This window comes from Sordaria macrospora, chromosome 1 (assembly GCF_033870435.1).
Source record: "Sordaria macrospora chromosome 1, complete sequence".
Lineage (NCBI taxonomy): Eukaryota > Fungi > Ascomycota > Sordariomycetes > Sordariales > Sordariaceae > Sordaria > Sordaria macrospora.
This window is the reverse complement of record NC_089371.1, coordinates 5,481,532-5,494,678: the sequence shown is the minus strand read 5'-3', so window position 1 is coordinate 5,494,678 and position 13,147 is coordinate 5,481,532. Positions and strand designations below refer to the sequence as shown.

The 13,147-nt window shown below is 52.3% G+C and overlaps 6 protein-coding genes and 1 non-coding gene across 7 annotated transcripts; 4 read left to right on the top strand and 3 right to left on the bottom strand.

Annotated features, from left to right (window-relative positions):
* Window positions 1–757: 757 nt before the first annotated feature.
* SMAC4_01561 (uncharacterized protein) lies at window positions 758–1,636 on the top strand (the record flags this gene model as incomplete). The annotated part of the gene is made up of 1 exon (XM_003352678.2): window positions 758–1,636. The coding sequence occupies one exon, from the start codon at window positions 758–760 to the stop codon at window positions 1,634–1,636; it is 879 nt and encodes a 292-aa protein (XP_003352726.2).
* A 688-nt stretch (window positions 1,637–2,324) lies between these two features.
* SMAC4_12588 (uncharacterized protein) lies at window positions 2,325–3,586 on the top strand (the record flags this gene model as incomplete). The annotated part of the gene is made up of 2 exons (XM_003352679.1): window positions 2,325–2,905; window positions 2,971–3,586. The coding sequence occupies 2 exons, from the start codon at window positions 2,325–2,327 to the stop codon at window positions 3,584–3,586; spliced, it is 1,197 nt and encodes a 398-aa protein (XP_003352727.1).
* A 47-nt stretch (window positions 3,587–3,633) lies between these two features.
* On the bottom strand, window positions 3,634–7,885 carry SMAC4_01562 (uncharacterized protein). The gene is made up of 6 exons (XM_003352680.2): window positions 7,059–7,885; window positions 6,863–6,984; window positions 6,229–6,808; window positions 4,930–6,176; window positions 4,546–4,879; window positions 3,634–4,484 (listed from the first exon to the last, which is right to left on the bottom strand). The coding sequence occupies exons 4-6, from the start codon at window positions 5,050–5,052 to the stop codon at window positions 3,874–3,876; spliced, it is 1,068 nt and encodes a 355-aa protein (XP_003352728.1). The 5' UTR covers window positions 5,053–6,176; window positions 6,229–6,808; window positions 6,863–6,984; window positions 7,059–7,885; the 3' UTR covers window positions 3,634–3,873.
* Window positions 7,886–7,984: 99 nt separating this feature from the next.
* On the top strand, window positions 7,985–9,111 carry SMAC4_01563 (uncharacterized protein). Its single transcript, XM_003352681.2, has 4 exons — window positions 7,985–8,176; window positions 8,282–8,458; window positions 8,529–8,591; window positions 8,642–9,111. The coding sequence occupies exons 1-4, from the start codon at window positions 8,165–8,167 to the stop codon at window positions 8,903–8,905; spliced, it is 516 nt and encodes a 171-aa protein (XP_003352729.1). The 5' UTR covers window positions 7,985–8,164; the 3' UTR covers window positions 8,906–9,111.
* Window positions 9,112–9,210: 99 nt separating this feature from the next.
* On the top strand, window positions 9,211–11,503 carry SMAC4_01564 (uncharacterized protein; the record flags this gene model as incomplete). The annotated part of the gene is made up of 1 exon (XM_003352682.2): window positions 9,211–11,503. The coding sequence occupies exon 1, from the start codon at window positions 9,353–9,355 to the stop codon at window positions 11,501–11,503; it is 2,151 nt and encodes a 716-aa protein (XP_003352730.1). The 5' UTR covers window positions 9,211–9,352.
* Window positions 11,504–11,555: 52 nt separating this feature from the next.
* SMAC4_12893 (uncharacterized protein) lies at window positions 11,556–12,485 on the bottom strand. Its single transcript, XM_066091139.1, has one exon. It carries the CDS (start codon window positions 12,432–12,434, stop codon window positions 11,886–11,888), a length of 549 nt encoding a protein of 182 aa, XP_065945743.1. The 5' UTR covers window positions 12,435–12,485; the 3' UTR covers window positions 11,556–11,885.
* A 457-nt stretch (window positions 12,486–12,942) lies between these two features.
* On the bottom strand, window positions 12,943–13,034 carry SMAC4_13088. The gene is made up of 2 exons: window positions 12,999–13,034; window positions 12,943–12,977 (listed from the first exon to the last, which is right to left on the bottom strand). It is a non-coding gene; the product is annotated as a tRNA-Glu (tRNA).
* Window positions 13,035–13,147: the final 113 nt, after the last annotated feature.

Here is a 13,147-nt window from a genome sequence, read left to right as displayed (position 1 = left end):
CTGTCTTGGGTCAGACGGAGAATGACTGAGGCAAAGGAAACCAAACAACCACAGCTGAAAGACAAAAGCAACGTGACAAAGACACAGATACCTGTCTGGGCGCACGCTAACCACTCATCCCTCGTGTCACTTGCTCGTCCATTGCGGGACAGGCTTGTGTGGGAGATGCGGATATCTTGTTCTATATTAAATGTCTGTATCATGCCTGGAACTTTATGTGTGATGTTGTGCCAGGGTATCACAGGAGCTCGGCAGTAAGGAACCGAAGGGTGACTTGGGTTCCGTATGGTGCGACCCGATGGCGTGGTCTAACAAACATTAAAGTCCAACAGGAGAAAGGTCAGTATCACGTCCGCGCCTCTCTTTACTGGATTGCCGAGATAAAAAGTCTCTAAAAGTAGGCGTACAGTCACGGTTACCCAACGCTTGTCGCTTCTCGTCTGTGTGGCTATACGTGATTATCATGATCCCTATTACCACGTTTCGGGTAACTAGGAGCAACCGGCCGGTTAATCCAACGCCTGTTCTTGTCCGCAAGCCATGCCCAAAAAAACAAGTCTGACAGTTCTTATGTCCCCCGGGTGCTCCCGCCCCTTTCGTTCTCCAAGTCAACAACTCAAACTTTTCATCTTTCCACGAGGAGAAAGACACCATGGCTCTACTCACAAGCGCTGTACCCGAAGGCTCCAATCCTTCGAGGTTCTGACCCTCAGCCTCTGTTACTCCTGTATCACCACCCAACACCATCATCACCACAATGGCCATAATCCCAAACTACGCCCTCCCCTCCACCGAGCTCATCATCCCCGACAACCCCTTCCTCCGCGCCGCCAAGCTCGGTTCCGCTCCCCCAGCCCCATCCTACGAAGACCCCGAAGAACGCCCCCAACTTCGCGTCGCGGCACTCATCTCCAACTACCGCTGGAAAGCCGGCATCCGCGGTCCTTTACGCCCCCTTCCCCCGCGCTCCGAAGACGTCCAGGGTGCCTACTGGTACCACGACTGTTCCTATTTCAAATCCAAAACGCACTGGGTCGAGCGCGCCCCCCACCTGCGACTCGAACCATCCGTCTCCTCCGCCGACTTCACGGGCGGCGAGACAATTTCTATGGAAGTCTGCGACTTGGGATGTGGCTACCTTGCTCCCCGTGACACGGTCCTGTACAACAGCAAACGCGTCATGGTCGAGACTCTCGAAGGGTTTAATTTGCTTCCGGGCCGATTCGATGATTGGTTCCTGTCCTGCTGCCAGTGCGGGAACTGGGAGCTGAACTTACTAAAAGAACACCCGTCGGCGCAGGATAGCCATGTGAAGAGGAAGGTGGTGGGCTATAATTGCTGTGAACACTGCGAGCGGCCGGATGAGAATAGGTGTGAGTTGTGTTTTTCGTTGACGAAGTACTTGGAGGCGAATTGTTGGCGGAGTGGGGAGCCGGTTCCGGGAGGTGTAAAGTGGAGGCATGAGAGGGCGAGGATGGAGAGGAAGGAGGGGAGGAATGGGAGGAGTAGTAGGGGGATGAGTACGACGACGGTGACACCGGGCCCGTTGACTCTGGCTCCGGTACCTGTGTCGTCGACGACGGGGACGGTGTTGGGGACAGTGATGGAGTTCGCTAACGGGGAGGATGAGGGGTGAGTCGGGTAGTTGTATGGGAAAGTTGCACAGGAAGATCCTAAAAAGGAGGGAAGGCGAACTTTCCCGTGCACTCTATTCTTTCCCACGGCTGTTTCCTCTTTTATACTAGATTGACCACTCAAAAATGGGCAGTTACCACCCAAATTCCGCACCAACAGCTTCTTCATATTTATCTCTAGCAGGAGCGTTTACAATGGTGGTTATTCTTTCTTTACTTCATCGTAATCAGGGACTAAAAATTCAGGGGTTGGCGGATGATGGGTCAGGGGTACAATGGCCATGATAGAATGACTTCCATTTTACAGAACGGCAAGGTAAATCCCGTCCCCTTTGGGACCGGACCCTAATCCAGACATGTCGGGCCAATGACACATCCCAAGACTAGTTCGTATGGGTAACACTATCTATGGTCCTTGGTAATGGACTTGGCAAAGACAGGCCCTTTTAGGCAAATGTCAAGTTGTCGAGTGAACACGTTCCATGTCTAGAACTGCTCCAGCAGCGCTTGAGCTTACACAGGGAGTTTTTATATGTACAAAACTACCGTTTGATAAACTCATGTCAGTATTCTACTCAACAACTCAGTAATTTCAACTCCATTTCATGTCTGGAACGGAAGATCGGTGAGTGTCTCGGTCACTGAACCCCATAAATCATGCTAATATGACCCAGCTCGAAGTTCACAATCATGCGGTCCATTGCCCTCTGGTCGGCCATATCCGCCGCAGTCGTCTCAGCATCAGAAACCAAGACAACAGCTGATTATATCCAAGTCCCAGCACCATGGAGAGTCGGTCATTGCATCAAGGAATACTGCAACTTCGCCAACCCCACCATCGGCGATGGCCTCGTCCTCATCAGCAACCCCGGAAACATCGACATCCTCAACTCTTTCTCCGCCCTCACCAAGACCAACTCCGAGCCCCCTCCATTCGAAGTTCATGAAATCCCCGGTAAAGGAATCGGCCTAATTGCCAACCGAACCATCCAACGAGGCGAAGTAGTAATGCAGTACACTCCCTCATTAGTCGTCCAATTCGGGCCACACATCGACCTCCCCGCCTCAGACCGAGAAGCCTTCTACCAAGATGCTGTCAACCAGCTGTCCGCCGCTCGGCAGGAATTCTTCATGGCGCAGTATGGCAAAGACATATACACCAAGATCGACCGAAACGCTTTCCGGATGTTCATCAACGGACAAAATCCCTATTCCGGTCATCTCGGGGTGTTTCCGGAGGTGAGCAGGTTGAATCATGATTGTAGACCGAAGTGAGTTTCCTCTTTTCCGTTTCCTTTTTCTGTATCGAGCAGTGAAGGTCTAACGGGCGTGAAAGCCTCAACTCCCGCATCGAAAACATTACCCACACCACCACCGCCGTCCGCCCCATCCTTCCCGGCGAAGAACTGACAATCTCCTACATCGACGGCCTCCTCCCCCTTCACTCGCGCCAGGAGCGCTTGCAAGACTGGCGTTTCAACTGCACTTGCTCTCTGTGCTCCTCTTCTCCCTCGGAAATCGCCGCTTCCGACGCGCGGATCCAGGCCATCAGAGACTTGGAAGAGGAACTTGACAAGGCCGTGGGCGGCGGGGATCTCACCACCGAAATGGGTGAGCGATTGGTAAAGTTGTATCGAGAGGAGAGACTGCAGACGTATATAGGGCATGCGTACACCAAGGCGGCGCTGATTTATGCCATGTTTGGGGTGGAAGGAAAGGCGAAAGAGTATGCGGGCTTGGCGGCGGATGCGATGGCGATGGAGTTGGGTGAGGAAGCGGGGGATGTGGTGGCTATGAGAGAGTTGGCGGAAAGGACGAGGGAGCATTGGGCTTGGGAGGTTAGGAAGGCGAAAGTGGAGGAGAAAAACGACGAGGGGAATGGGGTGCAGGAGGAGAATAAGGAGAAGGCACAAGAGGAACAGGATAGGGAAGGAGTGAAGGATGAGCTTTGAGGGGCTCGTGTTTTTCGCAGTCTGATTTTCAATGATAGTTCCTTTCTTGCTTCGGTACTCCTTGACCAACATTTGCCAATGACCAGATTTTTTTCTGCCGTGGAACCAGACATCTCTATTGAACAGCGTTACATGCCAAAAGAAAGGAAAGAAATCAAAACGCCCGCTAATATCAATGGGTATAATCCTCCAGTGTATGTGTCCCGTCGTGTATTTGACAAACTTCATCAACCAAGACCTCTCAACTCACAGCAGAGGCAACCGAGTCTGGCTAATGCTCTCCCACTCTACCTCGTCCTAGAAAACTGCACCTCCTGCATCCCCCCATTATTCCAAACCGGCCTTTCCGAGTTTGCCGCACTCTCCTCAGAGTCCCTAATTCCCTTACTCCTCGGCCCATGTTGTCCATGTGCATGTCGACTATGACCCATCGTCTTCCCATTCCTATACCTCAAAGCCTGGAACACCCACCCCACAAACGTAATCAACGAAAACCCAACCGCCACCCAGATGAGAATGGTATATTTGGTTCCCGCCTTGGCGCTCAAGCCAATATCCTCTCCGTACTTGTTCGCCTTTGACGCGGCGATCCGGGACCCAACGGTGGCGAGGATACCGGTGATAAGAACTAGGAGGAAGGCTATGCTAGAGAGGATGGCGTTGGTGATGAGTGTTGGCCGTTCCTTGTTGCCGAGCAAGAAGATGGCGAGAAGGGAGGTGAGCATGCAGAGACCGGTTAGAGCCACGTCGACGATGAGAATGATGGCAAAGGCTTTGATGACGCGGTTGAGTGTGTCGAAGGCGCTTTGGACTTCGTCGTTGAAGCCAATGTCTTCAAGGGTGAGCTTGAAGGGGCCGACGCGAAGTTCTTTGTCGAGGATGTCGGATACGTTGAAGCCTGTGAATTTGTCAGTGAAAGCTGGTAAACTAGGTACGGGCTCGGGAACTGAGGCGCTTACTGTTTGGGAAGGTCTTGATGCACTTAGCGACGGTCCGACCGGCACCCTTGGCTGTCGGGTTAGGGCTGTACTCTCCCTCGCAGACGGTTCGCGCATGAATGGAGTAGAACTCATGGATGCCCAGCTTTTCTGCTAGCTGGTTTGCAATGTCGTTCTCTATGTCGCCTAGGGTATTCAATAGGTCGTCTTTTGCGTCTTCGACGGCGCCAGTAGCGTCTTCGCAGGCCTTGCTAAGAAAACCCAGCTTCTCGCATACTCCGTCGGCTGCTGAGCCAGACTGATCACCGCTGAGCTGCTTGTTGATGAGGTTCTGTCCAAGAGTCGACGTGTTGAACTAGAAAATGTTAGCACTCTGGAAGACCACACGTACAAGGGTTATCTTACAGTGACGATGTCGTAGCTCTCCATGAAGCCTTTGCTAGAACCGGCAATGAGGGCCAGTAAGACTAGCACGAAGGCTACTATGGAAGCTATAATGGGTACGAATGTTGATGGATGTCGCAACATAATGGGCTATACTTTTGTTTTTGTTGTCTCCGGTGAAAGAGCGGACGTTGAAGGAAAACGTTGTGGATGAAGTGATATAACTGCTCAGCAGTAGTGTCGTTGGATTTCCCTCTCCAGTAAATGAATCACTCCAAGGACCTTGACACTGCGGTGATCACCAGAACTGTGTTGGGGAAAAGCCGGTCAGATTGAAGCATGACGCATTTTGGGAGACACTGTCGGGATTATATGCAATGATAATGAGTGTTCAAAACAAGCACCGACATCATCCTTGTGAGTGATTATCCTTTTCTGGCGCCTAACCATTGCACGAGGCCAACAATGCCATAATATGTCCCGTGTTGTTATGCTGTAGACCACTTGTGACAAGGAAAGGCCAACCTTTTGGGTTGATGGTTTCAAGATCGACAACTGAGACAAAGGATGGGCCCTTCCAATGGACCCTTGGTCAAGCGCCAGGCGTGCGTCATGGTCTGAATTGCCGGCGGTACAGGGGTCTTGTAGTGGACGAGAAGCAATGGTTGGTGTGGCTGACGTTTGCCACCAATGACACCCGGTCAAGCGAGCGTCTTGGATTGTCGGGTATTTGGACCCTGACTCGACTCATCACCACCAGACAAGTCTTGTCGGAACGAGAATAGAAACATTCGGATCCAAGCACGGGGCGACACCGTCGAAGACGAAGTCTGGATTGCAACAGATCTGCAGCTGTTTCCGCAAAGTGTTCGTCCGGCTGTTCGAATTTTGCGATTGACATGGCTGAGTATGTAAGAGACTAAGTATGAATGTGACAAGGTTTGTTTTTGTTCGTCGATCAATATCTGTTGTAGCTGGCAACCATTTCGAATGTAGTCGTTTCTGTTAGAGACGTGACAGTTGATTATGGTCCGATTCCGTCTCATCATCAAGATGGTCGACCAAGGACTGTAGCTCAACTATCAAGACGTCTCTAAATATCTTGTTCCTTTGTATGGCCGACAGCAAAACGTGATACTTGATGGCGTATACGGCGTTTCTAGCGTCGAAATCGGCCTCAGGTTCCGAGACAGGCACCCGTTTCTGATACTCGTATATACAGGGAAAATCAAGTTTGTAGCGAGGGTTCCTACAGACAGCTAGGTCGGCTAGGTGTCTGTCAGCTCCTTCATCCATAGAACTGCAGTATCGACCACGTACATTCATTATGGCCCCAATAAGCGCAAGCGTCAAACATGCACAGCTCGTCAGTGTCTGCCCGTGGCTTGATGTTTCCTGGCCATAGATCAGAGTGGATGAGACAAGGAGTAACAGACCTTCCATCAGCTTCCAGAGGCCTCAAGTACCTTGGGATTACCTTCTCTAGGTACGCTGTCCGAAGGACGGACACCTTCTTGTCGTGACCATTGACTCTCTCTTCTTGGTTGAACAGGCTCTTCATTTGCTGAGTCCAGAAGCCCTCCCATGATGCAGTCCAGCTGTTGTCAACGGGTACATCGGCCAGATCTGTTGTAGTTAGGAAACCGAACTTCCCAGTCAGTGACCTGCCCATGCTGTTCAGGTGCAGATCAGATACAGCAGCAGCCCAAGAGGAAGCGCAAGGGAGCTTTTTATCGCGCATTTTCATGAATTCAGACAGGTAGAAGTGCGTGTTCGGTACGTCGACATAGGCCCCTGATGCAATCGGACGGGGAACGCGTGTCGGGATAAAGGCAAAGAGACCCATGTCGTCTTCGAAGCTTCCCTTCATTATTGCTCCCGCTGTCTTCCCGCAAGCTGCCTATTCATCGCTGTGTCAGCGTCTGAAGAGAGATCGGGTGGCGGGCCAGACAACCTTCTGGAACAGGTATGCTTTCGTTCCATCCGGCAAGCGAATCGTGATCTTCGATGTTGTTGCCCAAGAGCTCTTGCCAACCATTTCTTTGACTATCACGACGTGGCTGTTGGGTGGAAGCGCTGATATCGGGTTAGTTGAACCACGGATGGGTGTCTTTGACCTTTCCCAACGGCCTATTTCTGGCGATGCGTACCTGTTATAACTGACGGGTCAAGCGTTGTGGTTGTAACTTGCGCGCCATCCCTCATGATTTTGGTGTTACACGTCCCTCGCTGTCAATTCCTTTCGTTGAGAGATGTCAGATGAGGAAGACAAGTTGCTTCTGGCATTGTATCAGGCAAGATACGTTGCCGGTGAGGAGTTCCGTAGGAGTTCCGAGGATGGTGTTTGACATGTTGGCTTCGATAGGCTTGGAACAGTGTACTCTTGGTCTCGTTGAATGGCCCAAAACTGTGCTCGGTGCATGCTAGTACTCTCCTGGAGGTCCGATACCGTGCTACACATCACCAACAGCCTCCATTCATCACAGCGTCCCCTCAATCCGGCACCCTCTCAATCAATAGTCGCCTCCGCCAAGCCGTTCGGTATCCCTTCAAGAAGCCGCACTGTAGCAATCGCTGGACGGCTCGGGTCGAACCCCAGTTGGGGTTGTGGTCGTTTCCCTGCATGGACACTCGCGGTCTATGGTAGGTACTGTGGGAAGCCAACGTCGAATGAAGGCGGTCAGGTGCCAAAGAAGTTGATATATTTCATGGTAGGATCTCCCGTTGCTGTCATTATTTTGTCGCTTCCGTGGTCCTCTCGTGTCCATAGGTAGTGTTGTTACAGCATGGTTTTCTTGCTGACCTCGTTCTTTCAAGAAGTAAATGGGAGAGTTGTTGGAGGAAATCAATGTCAGGGAGGAAGGAAGCATGTTGGGTGTGTTCATGCACGTCAATAAGTGGTTTTGCCCTGTACCCCGCACGCCCTGTTCGCCTATACTTTTCAGCTGTTAGTCCTTGGGTATCAAGGGCCATACATATACTAACAATTGGCTTGGTTGTCGCTTACTGCTCCCAGCACCATTTCCGTCTCTCTGTTGGTGTCCAAAGGCAAACACACTTTCATCACCTTTGTTGGGCCACATCTGATGGCCTAGACCGACTCCTGAGGACCAGCTACAACAATTTTTGTCTTGAGCAATGGCCCGGATCCCATATCGGAGTGTCTGGGTTATACGCAAAGACTATGGTACTCGGCCGCGACTTCCTCGACCACCCCCTTTGTACCAACCGCCCGTAACGTCGGGAACTTCCCGTGATGCCGGTGTCAGTGAGGTCGGAAAACCCAGTTTGCTTTCATCAAGTCCGGCCTGGACACCAACCGCTTTTATGGCCCATTTCTAAGGCCTGATATGCCTCTGCTGCCCCGTTCGAGGTCTGGTCCAGCTTGACGATTGCCTCTGCACAAGCCGGCAGGGAGAGCCAATACAAGAAGGGCGAGGACATATCCGACTTTGCTATCGAGAAGGCACGATTTGTGGGGATCTATACCCTCATCCTCGTCTCCTCGGTTGGATCTGCTGCCTATGGTGTCAGCTTGAATGAGCGCGCAGTAAGTTAGGAAAGGGGTGACAAGCAGGGTCTGAAAGAACACAAGCTAATCGTCCTTTTCATTGCCTTAGCACCTCGCAATGCCACTCGTCCTTCAGTTCCTCACCGGCGCCGCAACCTCGAGCATCTTTACGGTAAGTTTTCTCCAGCTCGCCCCAAATGCTTCGACTGACCTGTTGGACAGCTCTGCGGAACGCTCCTGACCGACCTCAACCCCAATGCTTCCGCTACCGTTCAGGCATCATACAACTTAGTTCGATGCCTAGGAGCCGGTGCTGCGATTGCGGCACAACAACCGCTGGCAGATGCTGCTGACTCCGGATGGTGTTTTGGTGTGTTTGCCATCATCATGATGATGGGGTTACCGCTTTCCATGCTCATCGAGAAGCAAGGTCTGGAATGGAGAAGAGCAAAGGCGTTGAAGGACAGTCGGAAGGACGGCATTTAAGAATGGGGAAAGGAGATGTTCGTTCTAACGTTTTCTTTCACAGAATATTCTCTCACCACCGACGTATCTGAGCCTTATTCAACCCCTTTTTCTGTAGCGCTTCCAGCGCCTGAAAAAAGGCCCTGAAACAAAGTTCAGCGGGGGATAATCAGCGGTTAACGCACGCCAAGACGCGTTTCGCTCACGGGGCTCCACAGCATCCCCACAGCATCCCCACAGCATCCCCACACAAAGGCTCACGCTAAAAAGTGCGCTAGATATCAGATGATCAGATAAGATCCCCTCATGGCCCTCGCCTCCCACGTCCGGTGTTCCGTCGTTCCTGTCCCGTTTCTTAATCTTTCATCGGACCTCCATCTCTGCATCGGTGACACTGCAGTTAGGTCCCTTTGCATATCCCGTCCGCCAAATCACAAACACCATTGAGCTGGTGTTCCTCCTCGGCTCATGGACTACGCGCAAAAGGCCGCATGGGCGTGTGACGCTCTGCGCAACGCCATATCCGCCGTATCTTCTGTCTCGTCGTCGTCGTCGATATTGGCAGTCCGAGATGTCATGAACAGCAATGAAGAAGGGGGTAATCCGCTTGACCTGGTCCCCCCAGATAAGCTCGAATACCTCTTGAAGCTCGTCCAGGCCATTTTCGACGCACGCTTCATCGCCGGCTGCTACAACATCGCCGTTGTCCTTACCATCGCCGTCTTCGCCATTTTGCACTGGCGTAAATCCAGAAATGACCGCCGACAGTGGTTGGCCAGGATAAGGGGGACAAAGTCAGACTCAGCCCAAAAGACGACGGCGAAGACGACGGCAACGACGACAACAAGAACGATACAGACATCCTCTTCGCCAGCATCATCCAGCCGATCCAGTCCCGGTACCTCCACGCCCACCGGCGGCGACTGGAAAGACAACCTAGTTGATCTCGAACGCTCACCACTCCTTTGGGGTCGCACATCCAGCCTCACCATCAACTCAACCCGTCTAGACCGCAAGCCGTCCCTCTCCAGCACCATCTCCTCCTGGCTCGCCCGCCAACCGCCACCGATCCCCATCGTCAACCGCACCCTCCCCAGCAACGGCACCTCGCTCTTCATCACCTTCTGGATCCTGTTGAACGTTTTATTCCAGATGTTTTTGATTCCGCTCCGGTGGGACTTCTTTTTCGTCTTCGGCGACAAAATGGGCTTCATGTTCATCGTCAACCTGCCGCTCCTCTACCTGCTCAGCGCCAAGAACCAGCCCCTCCGGGTATTGACAGGCTACTCGTACGAAGCCCTCAACATCTTCCACCGTCGCGTCGGCGAGATGATGTGTTTCATGGCTGCTGTGCACTTCGCCAGCATGGTCATCTGGCAGTTCGTGCTAGCGGAGGACTGGATGTTGGCGTCCAAGTCTGCCTGGGCCTACTTCACGCACCCCTTGATTCTCTGCGGTCTGGGCGCATTTGTGTCGTATGAGCTGCTTTACTTCACTTCCTTGGGAAGTTTCAGGCAGAGATGGTACGAGCTCTTTTTGGCGTCGCACGTCGTGCTTCAGATCGCTGCGCTCGTGTTTCTTTGGTTTCACTATTATACCAGCCAGCCGTATGTCGGTTTGTCGCTGCTCATCTTTGTGTTGGATCGGCTGGTCTGGCGGCTACGCCTTAAGCGGGCGACCGTCATAGCCGATATCGAAGTGCTGGAGGATGGGCAGACTTATTTGCTTTCGGCTGATTGGGACATCATCCCCTCTGCTCATTCCAGAGGCAACCAACCCTGGTGGAAGTTCAACTCTAACAAATCCATCCTCAACGGCTGGAGCCCCACCGACCACGTCTTCCTCACGGTCCCTTCACTAGGCGGCTCTCACGCTTTACAAGCCCACCCGTTCACCATCGCTTCTGCCGCCCCCGTCGTTACCTCTACTGAGCAGCAACCAACTCACGCATGGTTCAACCTCCTCATCCGCTCCTACGCCGGATTCACATCCGACCTCCTCCGCCACGCTCAAGCAGGCCATACCCGCGTGTCCGTGCAACTAGACGGGCCCTACGGCTCTTCGCACGCGCTGGACATGCTTCGGGCGTCGGGAAGTGCCATCTTGGTGGCGGGAGGCAGTGGGATTGCGGTTACGTTTCCTTTGGTTTGGGCTTTGCTTCAACGATCGGAGGAGGATGTACCATCAGATGTGAGGAAGGAGGATGATGATGATGATGATAGTCTAGGAGTGGATGTGGATGAGGACGACGATGAGGAAGACAAGGTGCTGAGCGTGAGAAGCGGCTCGGGGTCGTTGACCAGGCAAAAGCAAAGAGTGCACATGCTCTGGGTGACGCATTCGCGGTCGCACAGGGATTGGATTCCGCAGGAGCAGTTTGATGAGCTAGTTGCGCTGGGACTGGACTTGGTGATTCCGGAGCCGACGGAAGAAGCTGGGCGGCCGGATGTGGCGGGGATTGTGAAGGGGTGGATCTTGGATGCGGCGAGCGATGGGCTGGAGTCGGCGGTGGTAGTGTCCGGGCCGGATGGACTGAATAGGACGGTGAGGAATACTTGTGCTGATGTGATTGGGGAGGGGTTGGATGTGAGGATAGCGGTTGAGAAGTTTGGTTGGTAGAAAAGTTGGTTTTGGATAGAAAGGCATGGTCATTAGGAGGCGTTGGGGTTATTTATGTTTCATGATTCAGTTGGGAAAAGAATTGAAGAGACATTTGTGAACACTCAATGTCTCATTGCCGTTATTATGTTTGAAAAGGTGAACAACCGAGGGTGAAACCAAAACCGATAACTCGAACACTTCAGACCGGACGCAATATCCTTGCAACCATTCATAACCCTTCCATAAAACAGACATAACCTCCCAAAACACCGTATCATACACCCAAGGACTTCATGCCAGTTTTTCAATTTCCATTTGTCTTTACAACATCCGCCATCCCTTTCATCCACAACCACAACCACAACCACATCCACATCCAGTGCATCACGCAAACCCTTACTTACTCCTCACTCCTCCGCATCTCCCCCGTATCCTTCACGCCCTTCCCCACCTCCTTCATGCCCCTCTCCACTCCGCTCCCAATATTCGACACCGCATCTCCAACGGGTTTTCCCATGCCTCCGGGAACCGCGCTATTGACCGTCTCTCCTAATCCCCTCGTAGCCGCGCCAACGGTGCCGCCGACCGTGTTGGTCAAGCCGCTGATCGTGTTGCCGAGCGTCGAGGTGACGGGCTTGGCGGCGCCCATGATGGTGTCAGTGATGCCCGAGGCCATGCCGGTGGCTTGATCGGCGGCTTCGCCCGTGGTTTCTTGGGCTTTCTTGGTCGTCTTTTGCGGGTCGATGGAGCCTCCCTGGCCTCCTAGGTTGTTGAGGGCGTCCATATTGGCTGCTTGTGGTTGTTGGTTTTGTTGGTTTTGGGATTTCTGGGAATGAGAATGGGAATGAGAAGGAGGAGGAGATATGGGTGTGGGTGATTGCTCGCTGAGGTTGTCGTTGTTCTCTTCGCCTGGTTTCTTGACCACTTTTCTGGTGTTGCCAGTGGGCATTACCTAGGATTGCTTTCTCGGGTTGTGGAGGTGAATGATAAGGGAAGAGATGAGAAGGAAGAAGAAGAAAGAAAGGAAGAACCGAGCGGTTGCTGTTCGTTCAAACTAAGTATGGCTATGAGGAAGGAGGGGGAGGTTGACGACGCTGGTCGTCAGTCTGACCGCACGGCAACGAGGATCTGACGTCATAAAGGATCATGGGGGAGAAGAGCTTATCGATATCCTTAACCATGTCGAACCTTAACATAGTAGGAGCGATCAGTGTGCAAGCATCGCAATGACCAGTTCGAGAAGTTTGGAAAAGGTCTGATGACATTCTATAAAGCCCTTTGGGGACCTCACGTCTTTGATCCATGGCATTTTAGGGTTTCCATACTTTCGGCCGTTGGAAGTGCTACTATTTTTAAAAAGAAGGGTTCTCGAAACAAAATCCTGTGGGGCTATCACATGCATCAATAACCCCACCAGCGTGAAAAAGAAAATTCAACAAAAAAAAGGATGTTGGAGACTCGGATACCGGGAGTCGAACCCGGGGCTGTTGAGAGAGCAGTCACTCCTTAGAAGTGAGAGTCAACGATGTTACCGCTACACCATACCCGATTGAACTGATATGGTCCGATTTGTTGTTGTGAAGTGGTTGCTGTTCTGTAGCTATAATCCACCTTCTGAATGCTTCCTTTTCTTTTCACGGTTGCAACAACTTCCTAGAACGA